This window comes from Microcaecilia unicolor, chromosome 5 (genome assembly GCF_901765095.1).
Source record: "Microcaecilia unicolor chromosome 5, aMicUni1.1, whole genome shotgun sequence".
Classification (NCBI taxonomy): domain Eukaryota; kingdom Metazoa; phylum Chordata; class Amphibia; order Gymnophiona; family Siphonopidae; genus Microcaecilia; species Microcaecilia unicolor.
In genome coordinates, this window is record NC_044035.1 from 220092156 (window position 1) to 220114539 (window position 22384).

The 22384-nt window shown below is 44.8% G+C and overlaps 1 protein-coding gene across 1 annotated transcript in view; it reads right to left on the reverse strand.

Annotated features, from left to right (window-relative positions):
• The window catches only part of U2AF1 (U2 small nuclear RNA auxiliary factor 1), a 396385-nt gene that overhangs the window by 28257 nt on the left and 345744 nt on the right, over window positions 1-22384 (reverse strand). The window contains exons 8-9 of the mRNA XM_030203793.1: window positions 2374-2466; window positions 417-449 (exon numbers count right to left, since the gene is read on the reverse strand). Of these exons, the coding sequence (XP_030059653.1) occupies window positions 417-449; window positions 2374-2466 (126 nt within the window). The remainder of the gene's footprint in view (window positions 1-416; window positions 450-2373; window positions 2467-22384) is intronic.

A 22384-nucleotide genomic window follows, 5' to 3' on the forward strand; every position in this document is an offset into this window, starting at 1 on the left:
TGCCTCAGCACAACACAAAAAAAAAAAACATGGAAAAAAAAACAACACTCAACAAAGGCTGACCCCCCTACAACCACATTTACATTTCACCAACAGAAAGACCCCCCTCCACAAACCTGCTTGACAGACAAAACCACACACACACAACAGAAACACACCCTCAAAGCCACACACCAATCGAACCCACTTTGCCAGCACAGCACATCCCCCAACCCCCAAGCAAAAAACAAAACAAAACAAAAAAAGACACACATCAACAACCTGCACACACACCGCACCCTCACACACTCACACACACACAAAATAACTCTGTGACACATACACACAAAAAAAAACCACATGCTAGCGCCCGTTTCATTGGTTTCGGAAACGGGCCTTTTTTACTAGTATATATATATATATATAATTAAACAAACTTGTCTATTTCTAATCTCGTCTGTTGTGTGTCCCTGTAAAGAAGAAAAATTAAAGCAGCTGAACTTGTTAGTTTGAATCTCTTACTATTGTAAGTCATATATAGGTAGTAACTACTAGTGTAAAATGCTTTATTATTGAACATATCCATGCATGCAATACACACAAATATGATTACTTTGGTGAAAACTAATGTCAAAGGTAGCTGATAAAAAGGAATCTTCAGAGCTATGACATGCTTCATCTAGAGCAGTGGTGAGCAACCTTGATCCTCAAATGCCACAAATTAGTCAGGTTTTCAGGATTTCCCAAATAAAACATACAAACATGATGGAAGATAAAGGCCAAATGGCCCATCTACAACATCCACTACCTCCTCCTTTCCTTAAGAGATTCCACATGCTTGTCCCATGCTTTCTTGAATTCAGACACTGTCTCCACACATCACCCACCCTTTTCTGTCAAAAAGAAGTATTTCTTTAGATTATTCCTGAGCCTATAACCTTTTAACTTCATCTATGTGCTCTCATTCTGGAATTTTCCTTCATTTGAAATACTCACCTCCTGTACATTAATACCACGGAGATATTTAAATGTCTCTATCCTCTCTTTCCCACCTTTCTTCTAGAATATACATATTGAGGCAAGTCTGATATGCTTTACTACAGAGGCCACTAACCAATTTTAACCAATATACATGAGAGCTATTTACATACAATGCAGGCAGTGCATGAAAATAGATCTCATGCATATTCATTGCGGAAATCCTGAAAGTCCAACTAGGCTGTGGCTCTCAAGGACTGAGGTTACCCACCCCTGATCTAGAGAGAGGTTCATTCTGGACCAGGGAGAAAGCCCATTAACTCCTGGCAAATCGACCCATATATGAGGTATGCACAACACAGAAATGAGCCTAGGAAACATGTTTTGTGTTTTTTTGTTTTGTTTTTGTAAAGGAGAAACAGAGGCTCATTTGGAGAGAGATTTTACCTTTGTGGTACAAAATATACATACAATATTCTGTAACAGTCACCTCCACTATGGAATCTATTCAGAATAAACTGTATACTATAATAATGAGATCACTTACACATTATGGATTCTAAGTGTGATCTTCCACTAACCAGGAGTGCTAAATTTCTCCTCCATACAGCACAATTCCAAGACTATTTTACCTTCCTAGTTTATCACATGCAGTAGTTTGAATGGAATAGAGTACCAATGAAATAAGGCTCAAAGTATCTACCCTACTCTTCTTTGCAGTGCAGATTACATCATCCATAAATTATATAGGGCATTGTTTCCCAACCCTGTCCTGAAGGCACATTTAGCAGCTCAGATTTTCAGGATATCCAATCACTATGTATGAGATAGACCTGCCTGTACTGAATATTGACTATAAGGAAATTCATGTGTATTCACTGTGGCTATCCTGAAAAGCAACTTGCCAGACCTGCCTTCAGCACTTGGTTGGGAAACAATTATGTAAGAACCTGTTTTAATGTAAAGTAGTTTTTGCAAATCTTGATTCACATTATCCCTTGCCACTAGATTACAACAGCAATACTGCATAACTATACATTCCAGGGTGTGTTACTTGAAGATAGTGTTCTTGTTGATGCTGAAATATTGTTTTGTTAACTGTAAATGTCTTTTGTGTCTTTTCATAAATATTTATTTACTTTAATTTATAAAATTACCCTGCCTGCAAGGATTCTGAGATTTGCAACAAAATACTGAGATAAACCGAACTTCTCTCGGGCTACAAGTAAAATTCTCTTTCAGTTTTGAAAGTGGAATTTGACTTGGGGAGATATTAAATCATGTGCTGTTACTGACTAACATCCAAGCATTATATTCTTAGAATAATGCTAGGATGGAAAGCTGAAATGAAACATCAAAAACCTTTCTTCTATAGACACTATCTGAAATGAACTCAGATTTAACTAGCTTACTTACTTCTTGCGACGACGTCCATACAATTCACGCCGCAACTCCCTCGAAATAGGTTTCAGATGCATAAAGTTACAGAACCCGCCTCGCGTGCATTCCCTGGGAATTAGAATACACATATTAACCAAAAAGGCTGCTGGGTGTGTGGGTACGCTTCCAGGAAGGGCTGGCAGGGTATGGGGGGAAAAACAGAGCCCATGGATAAGTTCAAAACATAAATGGCACAGCTAAACGGATCAGTGTCTGTGGATAAGTTATTAGCATACAACACACCACTTAAATATCCTGTGCTGACAAATTATCTTGAAGGGCATGCTGTACTACTTATGTACCATGAAATAGGACTTACAAACAACTCCCAGCTGTGCCATATCTAGAAACAATGTATGAATGTACTTTTGTAGACGTGGTCTCCATAATTGCAACACGGTACTTAGAGGGATCTCACATGTATAAAGGCAACAGTGCTTCTCCCTTTCTGACAATTACACTTGTCTTTCTATACCCAAATATATTATTGGTATGCCAAAGCCCTGTAGCAATGTGGTGGGAGAAAACCCATTAACTCCTGCCACATTGGAGAAAAGTCTCCATGGGTTCTAAGGGAAGTGCAAGCCAGACCTTTGCAGCTACAGGTACTGACTAGAAAAGGAAAAGAAAGTTTAACACTTCTCTCTGTTGTTGTTTTTTTTTAACCATCCTGGTAAAGACTAACATTAGTTGCTCTTTCAACTGCTATTTCAGGCATGGAACAGTTAATTTATTAACATTTGGAAACTGCAAAGTTTATGAATGTTACAGTCAATATCTTTCTTCCATGACCATGATGCAAGACTGGTACCTTTAGAAACATATTTCTGCAAGTAAGTGAATTTTGACAACATGGAAAATAGCAGTAATCTAAACATCAGGATTTTGAACTTCTCTATCCATTAATCTCCACTGGGAATGTTTACATGGCTATAAAAAGTCTATGTCCCCTTATTATTATTTTTATAAACATTTATCAGACTTGCATGCATTTAGATACGTTTTTCTAGCCAACAAGCCACATCCCACACCTTTCAGGGAAAGAATGATTTAGTGGGGAACAAAATCTTGAAATGTAACAATTGATAAGTCTCCCCCACCCAAGTCACTACCTTGGTAGAAGCACCTTTGGCAGCAATTATAGCTGACAGTATAATGAGATTGGTTCCCACAAACTTTGCACACATAGCTTGGCCAATATTAGACCATTCTTGTTTACAAAACTGTTCAAGCACTGACAAGTTTCTTGAGAAGTACTGATAGACAGCAATCTTCAACTCATGCCATACAATTTTGATTGAATTGAAATCAGGACTTTGATTAGGAAACAAGAATATTTTTATCTTTTTGTTCCTTAGGTATTTTACCAGATGCAGTTTTGACAAACAAATTTAATAGACTTCTTTGACTAGGTGAGCAGAGACCTAGATAAAGGACATGTACTGGATGTTGTATACTTGAATTTCAACAAAGCCTCTGACGTGGTTTCTCATAGGAAGTTTGTAAACAAACTGACTGGCCCTGAGGATGGGTCCCAAGGTGGTCAAGTGTAAGGAGGGGGTGGGGGAGAAGTGGAAAATGGCATTCATTTGGAAGAATGAAAGGCGACTAGAAGAGTGTGTGAGAAATGCCAGCTTTTGGGGGGGGGGGGGGGGTAGGGGATACAACGTGAGAGATGCCAGCTCCGATGTGGGACAGAGACATGGAGAACAGATGCTGCATGGGGAAGGAGCGTAAGGACAGATACAGAGAAGCAATGCTGGACATGGAAAGAGACAGATATGGAGAAGAAATGCTGGAATGGGAGGCAGCACAGAGAGACACAGAGAAGCAATGCTGGACACAGGGGGGATGGCAAGAGGCAGAGAGGGGACATACTGGGCGGGGGGGGGGGGGGGAGGTGGATTGGGACAAAACCCTCGTGTCTCCAAGGCCTCCCGTTCTTTGCAATGATGGGGTAGCAGTTTACCACTCGAACAACTTGATAGGTGGTCATCTCTGGCAGTTTTTCGAGGAGTAGACCAAAATAATTTCTAATACCCATTGATCAGCAGTTATTAGAGAAGATTAAAAAGTAGAATTTTACTACCCCCTCATAGATTTCTACTTACTCCCCTTGCAAAGCGCATCTCAAAAGGCTAGCACACTATAATTCCTCTGTATTGCACCATGGTGCGATCTCACCTTGAGCATTGCATGGAATTCTGGTCACCGTATCTCAAAAAAGATATAGCAGAATTAGAAAAGGTTCAAAGAAGGGCAATAAAAATGATAAACATAAAGGGGATGGAACTCCTCTCGTATGAGGAATGGCTAAAGAGGTTAGGGTTCTTCAGCTCAGAAAACAGATGGTTGAGTGGGGATTTGAAAGAGGTCTACAAAATCCTGAGTGATGTAGAATGGGCAAAAGTGAATTGATTTTTTTTGTTTGTTTACTCTTTCAAAAAGTACGAAGACTAAGGGACACTCAATAAAGTTACATGATAATACTTTTAAAACGAATAGGAAGAAATGTGTCTTTTCACTCAATGAATAGTTAAGCTATGGAACTTGTTGCTGGAGGATGTGGTTACAGAGGTTAGCATAATCTGGGTTTTAAAAAGGTTTGGACAAGTCTGCTATTGAGATAAACATGGGGGAAGCCACTGCTTGCCCTGGGATCAGTAACATGGAATCTTGCTATTATGTGGGATTCTGCCAGGTACTTGCGACTTGGACTGGCCACTGTTGGAAGCAGAATATTGAGCTAGATGGACCACTGGTCTGACCCAGTATGGCTGATCTTATATTCTAACATAGTAACATAGTAAATGTCAGCAGATAAAGCGAAGATACTTACCCGTAGCAGATATTCTCCGAGGACAGCAGGCTTCACATTTTCACAAGTGTGAAGATGACCTGCGTCGCCCGGAAATACTAGTCAGCAAAAAATTTCAAGAGCCTTCTGAGGCACGTGAAGCGCTCTACAGTGCATGCGCGGAGCATAACTGAACCTTCTCAGTTACGCACAACAGCATAAAAATTAAATAAATTATAAAGAAAACAACTCCAAGGGGAGGAGGGCGGGATTGTGAGAATGTGAAGCCTGTTGACCTCGGAGAATACCTGCTACAGGTAAGTATCTTCGCTTTCTCCAAGGAAAAGCAGGCTTACCATTCTCACAAGTGGGGACTCACTAGCATCCAGGCTCACCCAAAACAACGAACACTGGTCAATTGGGCCTTGCAACGGCAAGGACATAACGCAGATTAACCTGAAACTATATACATCTAGATGAGGGTGCAGCCTAAAACAGAACAAAACGGGTCTAGGAAGGCACAGTTGGATTCTAGACCCCAAACAGATTCTGCAACACCGATTGCCCAAACCAACTGTCGCTTCAGGTATCCTGCTGAAGTCAGTGTGATGAGATGTGTACGTGTGGACTGAAGACCATGTCGCAGCCTTGCAAATCTCTTCAATGGAGGCTGACTTTAAGTGAGCCACTGACGCGGCCATGGCTCTGACATTATGAGCCATGACATGACCCTCCACAGTCCGACCAGCTTGGGCATAAGCAAAGGAAATGCAATCTGCCAGCCAACTGGAAATGGTGCATTTACCGATGGTGACTCCCCTCAGGTTGGGATCAAAAGAAACAAACAACTGGGCGGACTGTCTGTCGGGGTTCGTCCACTTCATGTAAAAGGCAAGTGCTCACCTGCAGTACGTGTACAAGCTGCTTTCGCCAGGGTGGGCATGAGGTCGGGGAACAAATGTTGGCAAGACAATCGACTGGTTCAGATGGAACTCTGACACCACCTTTGGCAGGAACCTAGGGTGCGTGTGGAGGACTACACTGTTGTATTGAAACTTAGTATAAAGTGCATCCACTACTAAGGCCTGAAGCTCACTGACCCTACAAGCTGAAGTAACAGCCACAAAGAAAATGACCTTCCAGGTCAAATACTTCAGATGGCAGGAATTCACTAGCTCAAAAAGATGCTTTCATCAGCTGGCTGAGAACAACGTTGAGATTCCATGACACTGGTGGAGGTCTGAAAGGGGGCAAACCTCTCATGAAGCGAACTAAAGGCTGTCCAGAGATAAGCTTACCTTCTACATGCTGATAAGCACTAATTGCACTAAGGTGAACCCTTACGGAGTTGGTCTTGAGACCAGACTCTGATAAGTGTAGAAGGTATTCAAGTAGGGTCTGTGTAGGACAAGAAAAGGGATCTAAGACTTAGCTGTCACACCTAATGGCAAACCTTCTCCATTTAAAAGAACACCACAGTGGAATCTTTCCTGGAAGCCAACAAGATCCGGGAGACACCCTCCGAAAGACCCAAGGAAGCGAATTCTAGGCTCTCAACATCCACGCTGTGAGAGCCAGAGACTGGAGGTTGGGATGTAGAAATGACCCCTCAGTCTGTATGATGAGGGCAGGAAAACACTCCATGGTTCTTCGGAGGACAATTCCAGAAGAAGAGGTAACCAGATCTGATGTGGCCAGTAGGGTGTGATCAGAATAATGGTGCTGTGGTCTTGGTTGAGTTTCAACAGTTTTTCCCACTAGAGGTATGGGAGGATACGCATACAGAAGGGCCTGCCCCCCAACGAAGAAGGAAGACATCCGATGCTAGTCTGCCATGGGCCTGAAGCCTGGAACAGAACTGAGGGACCTTGTGGTTGAGTTAAGTGGCTAAGAGATCCACTAAGGAGGTGCCCCACACTCGGAATATCTTGCCGGCTATGCCCATATTTAGAGACCACTCATGATGTTGCATTACCGTGCTCAGTCTGTCGGTCAGGCTGTTGTTTACACCTGACAGATAAGTGTCTTGGAGAAACATGCCGTGACGTGCGCCTAAAGCCACATCTGGATGGCCTCCCGCTTGTTGGTATCATATATGGCAACCTGATTGTCTGTCTGAATTAGGACAACTTGGTGGGACAGCCTTTAGAGCATTCCAGATAGCTCGAAGCTCCAGGAGATTGATCTGAAGATTCGTTTCCTGGAGGGACCAAGCTCCTTGGATGTGGAGTCCATCTACATGAGCCCCCTCCCCATCCCAGGAGAGATGCATCCGTCGTCAACACTTTTTCTGGCTGAGGAATTTGGAATGGTAGTCCCAAGGTCAGATTGGATCGAATTGTCCACCACAGAAGAGAGTGTACAAGCTCCGGGGACACTAGGATGACATCTTCCAGATCGCTCATGGCTTGTTACCACTGAGAAGCTAGGGTCCATTGAGCAGATCTCATATGAAGATGTGCTATGGGTGTAACATGTACTGTGGAAGCTATGTGGCCCAACAGTCTCAACACCTACTGAGCCGTGACCTGCTGTGATGTCCGAACCGTGGACGCAAGGGAGAGGAGATTGTCCGCTCGTGTCTCTGTGAGATAGGTTTGGACATTCTTCTTATCAAGCTGGACTCTCATGAATGCCAATTTTTGAACAGGATGGAGATGGGACTTGGAGTAGTTTATCACAAACCCTAGTAGTTCCAGCACCCGAATAGTTATCCGCATTGACCCCTGAGCACCGCCCTCCGAGATGCTCTTAACCAGTCAATCATCGAGATAAGGGAACACATGAACTCCCAGTTTGTGTAGCGACGCAGCGACTACTGCTAGACATTTTGTGAAAACCCTGGGAGCTGACACGAGGCCAAAAGGCTATACTGAAAGTGATGTGTTCCCAACAGAAAACGAAGATACTTCCTGTGAGCCGGAAGTATCGGGATGTGGGTGTATTCATCCTTTAAGTCCAGAGAGCATAGCCAATCGTTTTTCTAAATCATGGGAAGAAGGGTGCCTAGGGAAACCATCCCGAACTTTTCCCTGACCAGGAATTTGTTCAGGGCCCTTAAGTCTAGGATGGGACGAATTCCCCCTGTCTTTTTCCGCACAAGGAAGTACCTGGAATAGAATCCCTGCCCTTCCTCCCCTGGTGGAGTGGGTTCGACTGCATTGGTCTCTAGAAGGGCAGAGAGTTACTCAGTAAGTACCTGCCTGTGCTGAAAGCCGAAGGCATAAGCTTTCAGTGGGCAATTTGGAAGCTTGGAAATCAAATTGAGGGTGTACTCGAGATGGACTATTTGAAGAACCCACCGATCGGAGGTTATGAGAGGCCACCTTTAGTGAAAAAATTTAACCTCCCTCCAACTGGCAAGTCATCTGGCATGGGCACTGTGATAGCAGCTATGCTTTGCTGGAGCCAATCAAAAGCTCATCCCTTGATTTTGCTGGGGAGCAGCAGGGGCTGTGGGCGCATGATGTTGACGAGAAAGAGTGTGCTGGGGCTGAGCCTGAGCAGGCTGGCGAGCCGCAGGAGTGTACCTACGCCTAGAACAGGAATACAGGGCACTCTGTGACCTACCTAAATACCTCCCAGATGAGAAAGCGGCTGCAGAAGACGTCCAGCGGGAGAGAGAAAACATAGCCTCAGTGTGCTTTTTGATCTGGTCAGCGACCTCTTCTATCTCCTCTCTGAAAAGATTATCCCCCCAGCAAGGGGCATCCACCATTCTCTGCTGGACCAGGTCAGAAACATGCAGCCATGAGAGTCTGTGCATTTCTATACCCCGAGCAGATATTCTGGATGCCACGTCGAAAGAGTTGTAAGTGCCCCTGGCCAAGAACTTTTGATACACCTTCTGCTGCTTGACCAACTGGCAAAATGGCTCGGCCTGCTACGGAGGGAGCGCATCGACCAAGTCAGACAACTGCCTCACAAAGTTCCACAAGTAAACGCTCGTGAAGAGCTGGTAAGACTGTATACGGGCAATGAGAATAGCGGCCTGATACATCTTTCTCCCAAAAGAGTCCAGGGTTCTAGCTTCTCTGCCTGGGGGAGCCAGGGCACAGTCCCTAGTACTCCTGGCTCATTTTAGAGTGGCATCCACCACAATGGAGTCATGAGTAACTGAGACGTCACCAACCAAGGTTCCCCGTGGATCCGCCATTTCCCGTACAAAAGAGGTGAAGGAGAGGCTCTCTGGAAGAGACAGTCTCCTCTCTCAGGTGTAGGGGAATGCTCAGAAGGGATTCCATAGGACTCATAGGAGGAAAAATACCTGGGATCCTCCTCTGACTCCCACGAGCGTTCCTCCTCAGCATAGGACAGCACTTCCCCTCAGGGATGCCCGAGATGGGGCCCGCCTCAATGGTCAGGATCCATGTCCTCGAGACCGGCTTCGAGGAGCCGGCTCCTGCCTCGACTCCGGTGAAGCTTCCTCCACTGACGTCGAAGGAGTACCAGCCTGGGTGGCAATTGACACCGGGGCCGCAAGAAGCACCGACGTCAGAGGCTTCACCGCGGGCTGTGGTCCAGGCGGGGCCACAGCGGAAGGCATGGCAGGCAAAGGCACCTCCAATGCCGATGCACATCGCTGCATCAATCCCTCCAAAAGCTCTGGGAGCAAGGCCCGTATACGCTCATCGAGAGCCGCCATCAGTAAAGACTGCAGGGCCGGTTGGGGCTCAATATTATCGAACCACTTGGGGTGTGGGAGCAGGATCTCAGCTGCTGGGAGAAAGACGCATCGGCACCTCTTGAATGGAGGGAAAATGGTCCTCCCGGCGTTGATGCTTTAAGGGTGCCAAATCCCAGCACTGTACGTTGAAGGAGATCGGTGTCGGTGACTCTTGGCCTACACCCGATGCACTTCATTCAAACTCCTCTGTGCCGATGAGGACGATGTCAAATCCTCCCGTCACCTCGGTGTTGGGTCCGACAAAGTTCGGTCCCGGAAGGCCTGCATAGCAGGACCCCTCGAGGAAAGTGGACGCTTCGCTCCCAGTATCTCGGGCTCTCACAGAAGCTGTCCCTACCTCTACTCCTGATGCTGGTTCTTTGCTCGTTGCCAACCTTGAAGATCTGGACTGAGCTCAAAAAAGTTTTTCACGTTGAGCCTCTCAGGAAATTTGGGTCCTTTTCTTCATACGAAGGCAAAGGACACAATTTGCCAGACTATGGTTGGGTCCGAGGCACTGAATACACCAAGAGTGTGTAGCAGTACACGAGATGGTCCAGTTGCACCGGGCGCAATGCTTGAAGCCACTGGGAGTCTTCGATGAAATGGAAGGGAAAACGGATTCTGCAAAATCAAAAGTCGTGATTTTGCCTGAAAAAGAGGGAAAGGCACAAAACCGGTCTAAACATGGCCCATGACGAAAAAGAAAGCAAACTTAAACGCGGGGAAAAAAAACCCTAAGTAATAAGGAAAACCTATTTTTAAAAAAATAAATGATAAAAGAAGTAATAGGTCAAAGAGCGGAGCATAAAAAAACAGCACTGAAAGGCATGAGAAAGGCTCTTCCCGGGCGTGTGAGGAGAAACAAACAAACAAAAAAAAACACTGCTGCTTTTCCCATGGAGAAAAAAAAACTGAGAAGGCGTGGTTACGCTGTGGGTGGGAAGGCACTCTGCGCATGTGCGGTAGGGCGCAGCACACGTCCCAGAAGGATCTTGAAATTTTTTGCTGACTAGTATACCGATTCCCGGGTGATGCGGATTGTCTACCCACTTGTACGGTCCCATCCAACCTGCCCAACAAGGTGCAAAGAGTTCTATCTCGCACTTTGTGCAGGTCCCACTTCTTTAATGATTAACACTACCATCATAAACAGGGGACTTGCCTTGCCAACTTCATACAGGCAGTTATATGATGCAATCTTATAACATAATATCACAATGCCGTTGCATTCAAATCTAAGAATTTCTTCCCCTCCTGATTAATGAGACAAAGCCAACATGGATTTAGTGAAAGGAAATCTTGTCTCACCAATCTATTACATTTCTTTGAAGGGGTGAACAAACATATGGATAAAGGTGAGCTGGTTGATACTGTGTATCTGGATTTTCAAAAGGCGTTTGACAAAGCACCTCATGAAAGACCAGAGGAAATTGGAGAGTCATGGGATAGGAGGTAGTGTCCTACTGTGGATTAAAAACTGGCTAAAACAGAGAAAACAGAGAGTAGGGTTGAATGGTCAGTATTCTCAATGGAGAAGGGAAAATAGTGGGGTTCCACAGGGGTCTGGGACCGCTGCTTTTTATCATATTTATAAATGATCTAGAGATGGGAGTAACTAGTGAGGTAATTAAATTTGCTGACAACCCAAAGTTATTCAAAGCTGTTAAATTGCGAGAGGATTGTGAAAAATTACAAGAGGACCTTATGAGACTGGGTGTCTAAATGGCAGATGACGTTTAATGTGAGCAAGTGCAAAGTGATGCATGTGGGAAAGAGGAACCCAAATTATAGTTACGTAATGAAAGGTTCCACGTTAGGAGTCACCGACCAAGAAAGGGATCTAGGCGTCGGCGATGATAAGTTGAAACCCTCTGCTCAGTGTGCTGCGGCGGCTAAGAAAGAATGTTGGGTATTATTAGCAAAGAAATGGAAAACAAAAATGAAGACGTTATAATGCCCTTGTATCACTCCATGGTGCGACCGCACCTCGAATATTATGTTCAATTCTGGTCGCCGCATCTGAAAAAAGATATAGTTGAATTAGAAAAGGTACAGAGAAGGGCGACGAAAATGATAAAGGGGATGGAACGACTTCCCTATGAGGAAAGGCTGAAGTGGCTAGGGCTCTTCAGCTTGGAGAAAATACTGCTGAGGGGAGATATGATAGAGGTCTATAAAATGATGAGTGGAGTGGAATCTGTAGACTTGAAGTGTCTGTTTACGCTTTCCAAAAATACTAGGACTAGGGGGCATAGAATGAAGCTACAAAGTAGTAAATTTAAAACAAATCGGAGAAATATTTTCTTCACTCAACATACAATTAAACTCTAGAATTCATTGCCAGAGAATGTGGTAAAGGCAGTTAGCTTAGCGGGGTTTTAAAAAAGGTTTGGACAGATTCCTAAAGGAAAAGTCCACAGACCAATTATTAAAATAGACAGGGAAAATCCACTGCTTATTTCTGGAATAAGAAGCATAAAATGTATTGTACTTTTTGGGGATCTTGCCAGGTATTTGTGACCTAGATTAGCCACTAATGGAAATAGGATGTTGGGCTTGATGGACCTTTAGTCTGTCCCAGTATGGCAATACTTATATATTTTTGCTTTCAACCCTAACAAAGTCTTCCCCTCCCCCGCTGCTAACAAGCATAATTTATTTAATATCAACTTTATAATTCTACTCCTCCCATAGTGATATGTAGCTCCTGCAATCATAGCATATACTTTGAAATGTGATATATGTGTACACATAATCTCTCTCCCTGCCAATTATGAGACACGGATCGTTGACGCCTGCCTGGCTCCAGATCTACTTCCCAATTACTGGAGTTGACAACGAAGCCCACTCCAACCTTATCCATCTTTGCCATTTACACGACTCGGACCGTAGAAGTCTGCCCAATATTGGTCTGAGCTGCTGTCAAAAAGAAATGTCAAATAGACAGGAGATCCTGGAAAGACAGTTATGAAAAACTGAGAAAAACAGAAAAGAGACCCCAGGACTAAAGTGAATGGAAAAATAAAAGGCTCACGTAATAAAGGCAGAAATTTTTGTTTTACTAAATTTATTGAAATATTTTAGTTTTGGGAAATGCAAATTTCTGATAACTTTCATTTCAGTCCCTATGTCTCAGTGGTGTACCAAGGGTGGGGCGGTGGGGGCGGTCCACCCCAGGTGTAAGCACGAGGAGGGGTGCTCCGCTCCCACTGCTCCTAACCCAAAGGCCGCTGGTGCTGCAGTCCCTAGTCTCCACCTGCCTAACCTCAGCCCCTTCGACAGCCCCCTTCTCTCGGCCACCTGGCCCCCTGCATTTTAAAACTCTCAGAATCTGCGGTGCAGCACCTTGCGTCTGCCAGTGAAAGAAGCGGATCGCCTCGTCAGACCTTCTCTCACTGTGTCCCGCCCTCGCGGAAATAGGAAGTTACATCAGAGGAGGGCAGGACACAGTGAGAGAAGGTCCGACGAGGCGATCCACTTCTTTCACCGGCAGACGAAAGGCGCTGCACCGCCGATTCAGAGATTTTTAAAATGTAGGGGGCCGAGTGGCAGAGAGGAGGCGGCTGTCGAGGGAGCTGAGGGTAGGCAGGTGGGGACTGGGTGTGGGGGGGGGTTCAGATGGAAGAAGGGGCTGGAGCTGGGGTCTGAGAAAGGGGCAGGAGGGAGAATGGGGCCATAGCAGGGGAAGGTGGGATAATGGGTATGGGGCTGAAAAGGGGGGGGGGGCAGGTGGGAGAAGTGGGCTGTGGCTGGAACTAGGGGCAGGTGGGATAATGGGGCTGAAAAGAGGGGTCAGAGAGAGAGCAAGAGCAGACCCTGGATGGATGAGAGAGGGAGGGTAAATGGTGGATGGGGAGGGCAGACGGCGGATGGAGGACAAAGGGAGAGGGCAGAGGGAGAGAGAGGGCAGACGGAGGGGACGGAGAGAGAGAGAGAGAGAGAGGGCAGACGGAGGGGACAGGGAGAGAGAGAGGGCAGACGGAGGGGACAGAGAGAGAGAGAGGGCAGACGGAGGGGACAGGGAGAGAGAGAGGGCAGATGGTGGATGGAGGGAACAGGAAGAGAGAGGGCAGACGGTGGATGGAGGGGACAGGAGAGGGCAACCAATGGATGGAGGGTACAGGAGACAGAGGGCAGACACTGGATGACAGGGGCAGGGAGAGAGAGAGAGAGAGGGCAGACACTGGATGACAGGAGCAGGGAGAGAGAGAGGGCAGACACTGGATGACAGGAGCAGGGAGAGAGAGAGGGCAGACACTGGATGACAGGGGCAGGGAGAGAGGGCAGACACTGGATGACAGGGAGAGAGCGAAGACAGGTGTTGGATGGGAGAGAGTGAAGAGAAGATGACAAAAGCAGAAACCAGAGACAACAAACTGTACATAATATATATATATATATTTTTTTTTTGCTTTAGGATAAAAGTAGTATTGTAGCTGTGTTAATAAATGTTTATAAATAGAACATGAAAATATGGTAATCTTTTTACTGGACTAATTTTAATACATTTTGACTAACATTCGGAGAACAAAATCCCCTTCCTCAGGTCAGGACACTGTAAGAGCAATATACTGACCTGAGGAAGGAGGTTTTGGCCTCTGAAAGCTAATTGTATTAGTCCAATAAAATAGTATTATTTTATTTTTTATATTTGTTTTATTTCTATTTGTTAATTTGTAAAGTGGTGATTAGTATTTGTTAGTTTTTTCAAATTTACATCTGCTATCTTTATATTTTGCACAGTACATGGGGACATTTTCTGTTTCCGTGGTGTTGCATTGTATGCAGAATCTGGCATCTTGAGGGTTCAGATTAATTTTTGTCTAAATAGAAAGTTTATGGTTACTTATTCTATAGTGGATTAGGGTGCATCTGTGTCTGGCTTTCAGTTGGCATTGTGCAGGATCAACAATCTGTACTATTCTGGCTGGTTTCGTTTTACAATAGGTGAATTGATGTTCTACTGCTCACTGCAGTGATTAAGATGCTTTCCTTTTCCTTGTGTGACTCGTAGAAATTACTGCTTATGGTATGGTAGAATTGCTCTATAGGTCCTGAGTGTTTTGTATTCTCGGTATGCCTAGTACTGGATTTTGGAGGATGGTGTTAAAAGTGACTGGCCCCAGGTGTCAAATACTCTAGGTACGCCACTGCTATGAATCTAGGTATTGCTGTACATGTAGAGTCTGACTTGAGGCTTTCATTTAACTTTTACCTTCATATCTCTAGTAGTGTTCTCTGCTACCTTATTTTATACTTGTTGAATGCCTGCCTGTAACCAAGGTGTGGCATTTTGCTAGCTGCTAGTAATTTCTAGTAATGTATAGGAATTACATATCAATAAGTGTAGCCAGCAGCCTTTCCTCAGGTCTCAGACCCTCTCTTCTACCATGCCACATTCATACCCTAAATGCCCTCTCTGCTCTTTCCATGAAAAAAAAAAAAAAAACACCTCATCGATTGGCTTTCAAATGTCATGCTTTGAGATAGGTCACCCTTGGCGTATATGGGATCTGGAGGAAGTAATACACTTGGTCTGCATGAATATGAAATGGTCAATTAATTTTATGGTTGTAGGCCTTATGCTTTGTGTTTTCCCCTTGTATATTACTGCTGGCCTAAACTAATAATCTTGTCCGTCTTTCTGCAATTTGTTGTCACTGCAGTGTGGGGGTAGATTAGGGTGGAGGGGGTTCCGTTTCAGCATTAAATGATTGTTTTGTAGGTGAACTGTGATGTTGCATGATACTGATTCTTTTAGGTTGTCTTTATATTACAGCTTATTTCTTTCCTTGTTTGCTCAATATACATGATTTAAACATAATGAATCTATACAGGGCTTTGGTGAGACCTCACAGAGTACTGTGTTCAGTTTTGGAGGTCATATCTTGCTAAGGACAAAGAGTCTGTAGTGCAGAAGAAAGCAATCAAGATGGTAAGAAGTCTCCCATTACAAGACACATGAGAAGACTCCAACTCTCCCATCTTATTTTTTAGGCATCTAGCATTTATACATAGATACTTCACATTGTGCGTTTTCTTTGCATCTACAAGCTACTTAGAAGCTGACAAGGATAATCTGCATATTTTACTCTGTTCTCCCATTACACACTACTGGCTTTCTTTTACCATTATTGAAACCTCTTTATTGGGATTCCCTAAAGATTCTATTTCAATAGTATCCTTCAAGGATACTCCATACCAAACCACGCACTCCTGGGCGACTGTCGGCTCCCCCCCCCCCCCCCCCCCCATATTTTAGTTTAAAAGCTGCTCTACCTCCTTTTTAAATGTTAGTGCCAGCAGCCTGGTTGCATCCTGGTTAAGGTGGAGCCAATCCTTTCGGAACAGGCTCCCCCTTTCCCAGAATGTTGCCCAGTTCCTAACAAATCTAAAACCCTCATCCCTGAACCAACATCACAACCATGCATTGAGACTGAGCAGCTCTGCCTGCCTCTTGGGTCCTGCTCGTGGAACAGGGATCATTTCTGAAAATGCTACTCTGGAGGATCTGAATTTCAGCATGTAGTTTCTACGTAGGAATATGGAAAGCAGAGCAAGTTGATGACTATAATCTGCACCTTCTAGCAGGTGGTGTACAGGTGTTCTAGGGCATATTCCAACATGTGCCTTGACAATTTGTTGCTATTTAGGTTCTGTTACTGTCGTTCTGGTATAAGTTTGCTACATATTTAGGTACTCCTAGTCAAATTATATGTTTCAGTGAATCTGACAGGAAATCTCAAACATATGGTGCATGTCAGGAGACCTAACAATATTTCTGAGCTAGTAGTTCTTCAAGGAAAAGTGGAGATAAAAATCCAAAAACAAGAACAGAAACTATCTTAATTTGCTACAGGAAACATTTGGAAGCTATTTCCAAAGTTCAAGTGCATTTTATTTTTTATATACCACCTTATCAGAGTTCTGGCTAAGTGGTTTACGATGAATGTCGATAGATATATAGAGAAGAAATAGATGGCTGAAAGGCTTTGAAAGAAATTAACCATTTTTATAAAGGAAAAAGGGAGGATAGATTAGAAAAGTTTGTGTGTCTTTGCTTTCCAGTGCCCCGAGTCTCTCGGACTGCCTATTGCTGGAACGTTTTCTCAAAGAAACAGGTTTTCAGAACTAGCTTGAATTTTGCAAATGAGGATTTGAGATGGAGAAATAGTGGCAGACTATTCAATAGTGGTGGATCTGTAAAGCAAAGTTACTCACCTGTAGCAGGTGTCTCTGAGGACAGCAGGCCAAGTATTCTCACAGCTGGGTGACATCATCCAATTGAGCCCTTTGCGGATGCTGACTAGCAAGGCAAATACTTTCTCGTAGCATCCCACTGCGCATGCACTGGTGCCTTCCCACCTGATGAGTGGGTCCCTCAGTAATATATGATAGTTAAAGAATACAACTCCAAGGGGAGGTTAAAGGGTATATGAAAATACTTGGCCTGCTGTGCTCAGAGAACACCCGGTGAGTAACTGCTTTCTCCGAGGACAAGCAGTACTTCGTATTCTCACAGCTGGGAATCCCTAGCTACCAGGCTCACCAAAAACAACAATGTTAGGAGAATAGGGACTATAAATGTTGAGGCCTGGAAGTTAATTAACCTGAAAATATTTACAAACTAGCTTTGAAGGTGCAGCCTGGAACTAGACAAAATTAGGCCTGGGGGGGGGGGGGGGGTAGGATTCTAGACAGTAAACAAATTTCTCAGGACTGCCTGTCCTGAACCGGCTATCATGTCAGCTATCTTGCTGAAGGCAGCAATGAGATGTGAATGTGTGTAGCATTGGGGGGGGGGGGGGGGGGGGGTTGGATTCTTGACAAACAAATTTCTCAGGACTGCTTGTCCTGAATGTCAGGTATATTGCTTAAGGCAGTAATGAGATGTGAATGTGTGTACAGATAATCATCTCATCCTTGCAAATATGAAGACTGACCAAGTGGGCTACTGATGTAGCCATGGCTCTGACATTATGATTCTTGACATGACCCTCCAGTCAGCCCAGCCTGGGCATAGTAAAGGAGATGCAATCTGCTAGCCAATTAGAAATTGTGTGTTTGCTGAGGGCTACTCCCATCCTGTTTGGGTCAAAAGAAACAAAAAGCTGGGTGGACAGGTTCTTAGTGTAAGGTATACAGTACACTCTTGCCAGGATGGGCATATGGTTTTGGGAAAAATGTTGGCAGGATAATAGACTGATTAAGATGGAAGTCCTACTCTACACCTTAGAAAGGAACTTAGGGTGTGTACGGAGAACTACTCTATTAGGGTGAAACTTAGTGTAAGGTGGATCAACTAGGGCCTGAAGCTCACTGACCCTGCGAGCTGAAGTGACTGCCACCAAAAACACAACTTTTCTGGTCAAATATGTCAGATGACAGGAATCAAGTGGCTCAAAAGGAGCTTTCATCAGCAAGGTGAGGACAATGTTGAGATCCCATGACAGATGGAGATTTGACAGGGGGCTTTATCAATAGCAAACCTCTCATGAAGCAAACAACTAGAGGCTGTATAGAGATAGCTTACCTCCTACATGGTGATCAGCACTGATTTCACTTAGATGGACCCTTACAGAGTTGGTTTTTAAAACCAGAATCAGATAGGTGCAGGAGGAATTCAAGCAGTTTTTGTGTAGGGATCTAAGGCCTTGCCCTCATACCAGACAGCAAACCTCCTCCACTTAGATGAGTAACACCTATTAGTGGAGTCTTTCCTGGAAGCTAGCAAAATGCGGGAGACTCCCTCCGGCAAAGTCTTAAGGATTCAAATTATATGCTCTAAACATCCAAGCCATGAGGCTCAAGGATTGGAGGCTGGGATGCAGAAGAGATCCCTCAATTCTGCCTGATGAAGGTAGAAAAATATTCCAATCTCCATGGATCTTCAAAGGACACCTCCAGAAGTACAGGAAACCACATCCGCCTCAGCCAGTAAGGCGCAATTAGAATCATGGTTTTCTGGTCTTGTTCGAGTTTGAGGAAAAATAAAATAGTTGATAGTAGCACAGGATTAATCAACTAACTAATTACTATAACAGAAATAAAGTAGAAACAAATATATAAGTTCATATAAGAACTGTAAGATGATAACTAGATTAGAGGTTAGACCAGAAACAGCATAACAGGTGGGAAAGTCTGCAGTTAAAGATGGAAGAGCCAACCCTCTGCTCAAAATAAGATAAGTAAGGACTTGTTAAACCTCAAGACTTACAGATGGCCTGAGGCCCTGCCTGGTGGGGAACATAGAAGGCCCAATGCCCTGCCTAGGTGGGGAGCACAGAGGTCAAGAGGGCAAGTCCTAACCAACCTCTAAGAAGATGTACTTTATTGATAACTTATGCTAAAGCAAGCTAAAAGACCAGGATCAATCATGTGTGAAAGTCAAGTTACTAGGCATATTTTTAAATTATATAATGTGAGGAGAAACTTGTATTCATCAGAAATAGGTTTGATCTGTCAGACTGTTTCTTGTTTGTGGATCCATATCCTCATTAAAGCTTCCCTCATTCTGGTACCTTGAATATTGTTTGCATTATATAATTTGATTATTGCTGTGACCAATAAATTACTGAATTTGATTTTTAATTCATCAAGTTTCAGCAAAGTCTTCTCTATGAGAGGTATTGGAGGATACACATACAGAAGTACCTTCACCCAATGTAAGAGAACATAACATACATAGTAACATAGTATATGACGGCAGAAAAAGACCTGCACGGTCCATCCAGTCTGCCCAACAAGACAACTCATTTGTGATGATAGTCTGCCGTGTGATCTGAGCATGGAGCAGAACTGGGGGACTTTGTTGTTGAGATGAGTGGCAAAAAGATTCACCAAGGGGGTGCGCCATTCTTAGAAGATCTTGTGGGCTATGTCCATGTTGAAAGACCAATTCTGCAGTTGCAAAACCCAGCTCAGTCTGTATGCCAGGCTGTTGTCCTTTCCTGGTAGGTATGTGGATTGAAGTACCATTCCGTGAAAGAGGACCCACTGCCACATTCCCACTGCCAGTTTGAATGAAAATAATTTGGTTTTATAGCTGATATCTGAAAGCCTTTCCAAATGGCCCTCAGCTTGAGGAGGTTGATATGAAGGTTGGTTTCCTTAGCAGACCAAGTTCCCTGGGTGTGAAGTCCATCTTCATGAGCTCCCCAGCCTAGGTTGGATGCATCTGCTGTTAACACCTTCTAAGAAGGCGAAATTTGGAATGGTAGTCCCAAAATCAAATTTGATCGAATTGTCCAACAGAGAAGGGCATGAGTTAACTCTGGCAAAATCTGGATTGTAGCCACTAGATTCCCAGCCACCTGAGATCAATAGGAAGCTAGGGTCCACCGGGCAGCCCTCAAATGGAGTTATGCCATGCACTGTTGAGGCCATGTGGCCCACGAAGCTCAACATTTGCCGAGCTGTGCCTGCTTGCTGCTATGGACCTGCAAGGCTAGTTGCTGTCAAGACGTTTGATCTGGCTTGTGGGAGAAAAGCCCAATCTTGCATTGTTTCGAGCAGGGCTCCTATGTACTCCAAGCGCTGGACCGGAAGAAGGTGGGACTTGGGGTAGCTTATGATAAACCCTAGTAGCTCCAGCACCCAGTTAGGCACATTGATTCTGTTGCCCCATCCTGCAATGTGCTCTTGGTGTATAAGCCATTGCACTAACCACTAAGCTACTTCTCTAACCCCCTTGGCAAATGAAGTACTCTTAACCAGCCAAAAACCTCCAGAAGCAGGCAGACGCAGGAGGATGCCGAGATAGGGACTCAATGGTGTCAGAATGTTTGGTCTGCGATCTCCTTCACTTTGTCCTCAAAAAGGTAATCCCCTTGGCTTGGAACGACTGCAAATCTCTCCTGAATCGCTGGTTCGAGGTTAGAGATGCGCAGCCATGAGAGTCTACACATCCCCACACCCAAGGCAGAGAGCCTGGACAGAATATCAAAAGTATCAAGTGTGCCCCTGGATAAGTAGGTCCGGCACTTTCTGCTTTGTAGCCTGCTGGCGAAGCTCTGTGAGCTGCTTCAGTGGGAGAGTATCCATAAAATCCAATATACTCTTCACCAAGGACTTCAAGTACAGGCTCATATAGAGCTGGTAGGTCTGGATGCAGGAAATGAACACTGAGGACTGAAACACTTGCCCCCCCCCCCCCAAAAAAAAAAATCTAGACTCTGGGCTTTCCTGCCTCGGTGAGTTGAGGCATAAGTCCTGGAGCTCTTGGCCCTCTTGAGAGTGGTGGGGCAAACTGGGCCTTCTCGAATTCGATACATGGAATCCACCTTCTTAGGAATAACCTGCACAGAGAGTGGGGTCTTCCAATCCTTCATCTTTGCATCTTGGAGGATGGCATGGAAGGGCGCTGTGACCACCTCCTTAGGAGGACAGTCATAGTTCAAGATAGTCAAAAAGTTTGCTCTAGGCTAGTCCTCGGTCTCCAACTTAAAGGCGATAGAATCTGTCATCTCTCTGACAAAACCAGTGGAGAGTGCCTCAGGTGAGACTTCCTTCTCTCCTGTAGAAGGGAGTGGTCTGAAGGTATGTCATTAGACCTCTCCTCCAAGTAGTAATCTGGCTCCTCTACAGCCTCCAACTGGCTGGAATTGGACTCAAAATCTTCCTGACAGAAATGAGTTCTTGTCTGCCTTGGCCTCTCAGGGTGCTGAAGTACAGAGTCACTTACCACCCAAGGGAAGCTTCCTCCCTCAACACTGACTGTATGGGACAGTCAGGACTTTGATGCCTGTTGAGACAAAGGCATCACTGGCTATTCCACAGGCAAAGTCTGGAGCTGTGCTGTGGCTAAGCGCCCTCGATATTGAAGCACTGTGCTTCTGTAGCAAGCCCTCCAGTTCCTCCTGGAGCACGGCCTGGAACTGGTCATCAAAGGCAGCCATCAGCAAAAGTGAGGCCACTGCTGGTGTGGAAACAGCCCGAGAATCTGTTAGTGTCAAATTGGAAGTCTGAACCAGGCTGCAAGGTGGCTTCAGCATCAGGCAGAGGACACAGGAACGAGCATTGTGGTCTGGTCCCAAGCACTGAGATGACCCAATTACACTGGGAACAGCACTTGAAGCTACTGGGAATCTTCTGAGACATGGAAGGGAAAACAACAGACACCAAAATCAAAAGGCTCAATGATGAGGGTGAAAAAAGGCAATTTACCCCTGAAAAAGGTTGATGCAACCTGGCTGGCAGTCAGGCCTAAGGGGGCCTCTGGAGCCCAAAAATAAAGAATAACCTAGCAAAGGCACACAATGGGTACTAAAAAAGAAAAAATGAAGGAAATAGGGAGAAAAAACCTGCAGGGAAGGCTCCAGAAAAGAAGTTAAAGTTACCCACACTGAGGAGAGACAACAAATACGACCCCTCTGCTCCACAGAAAAACAAAGACTGCAGGTCCTGTGCTTGCACGTTAGGCAGGAAAGCATCTGCGCATGCGCCATGAGACACTGCCAAAGGCCTTTTAAAGAGACAGTGTGCAGGGAGTGTCCACACCAGGCTCCACAAGATGACAACAC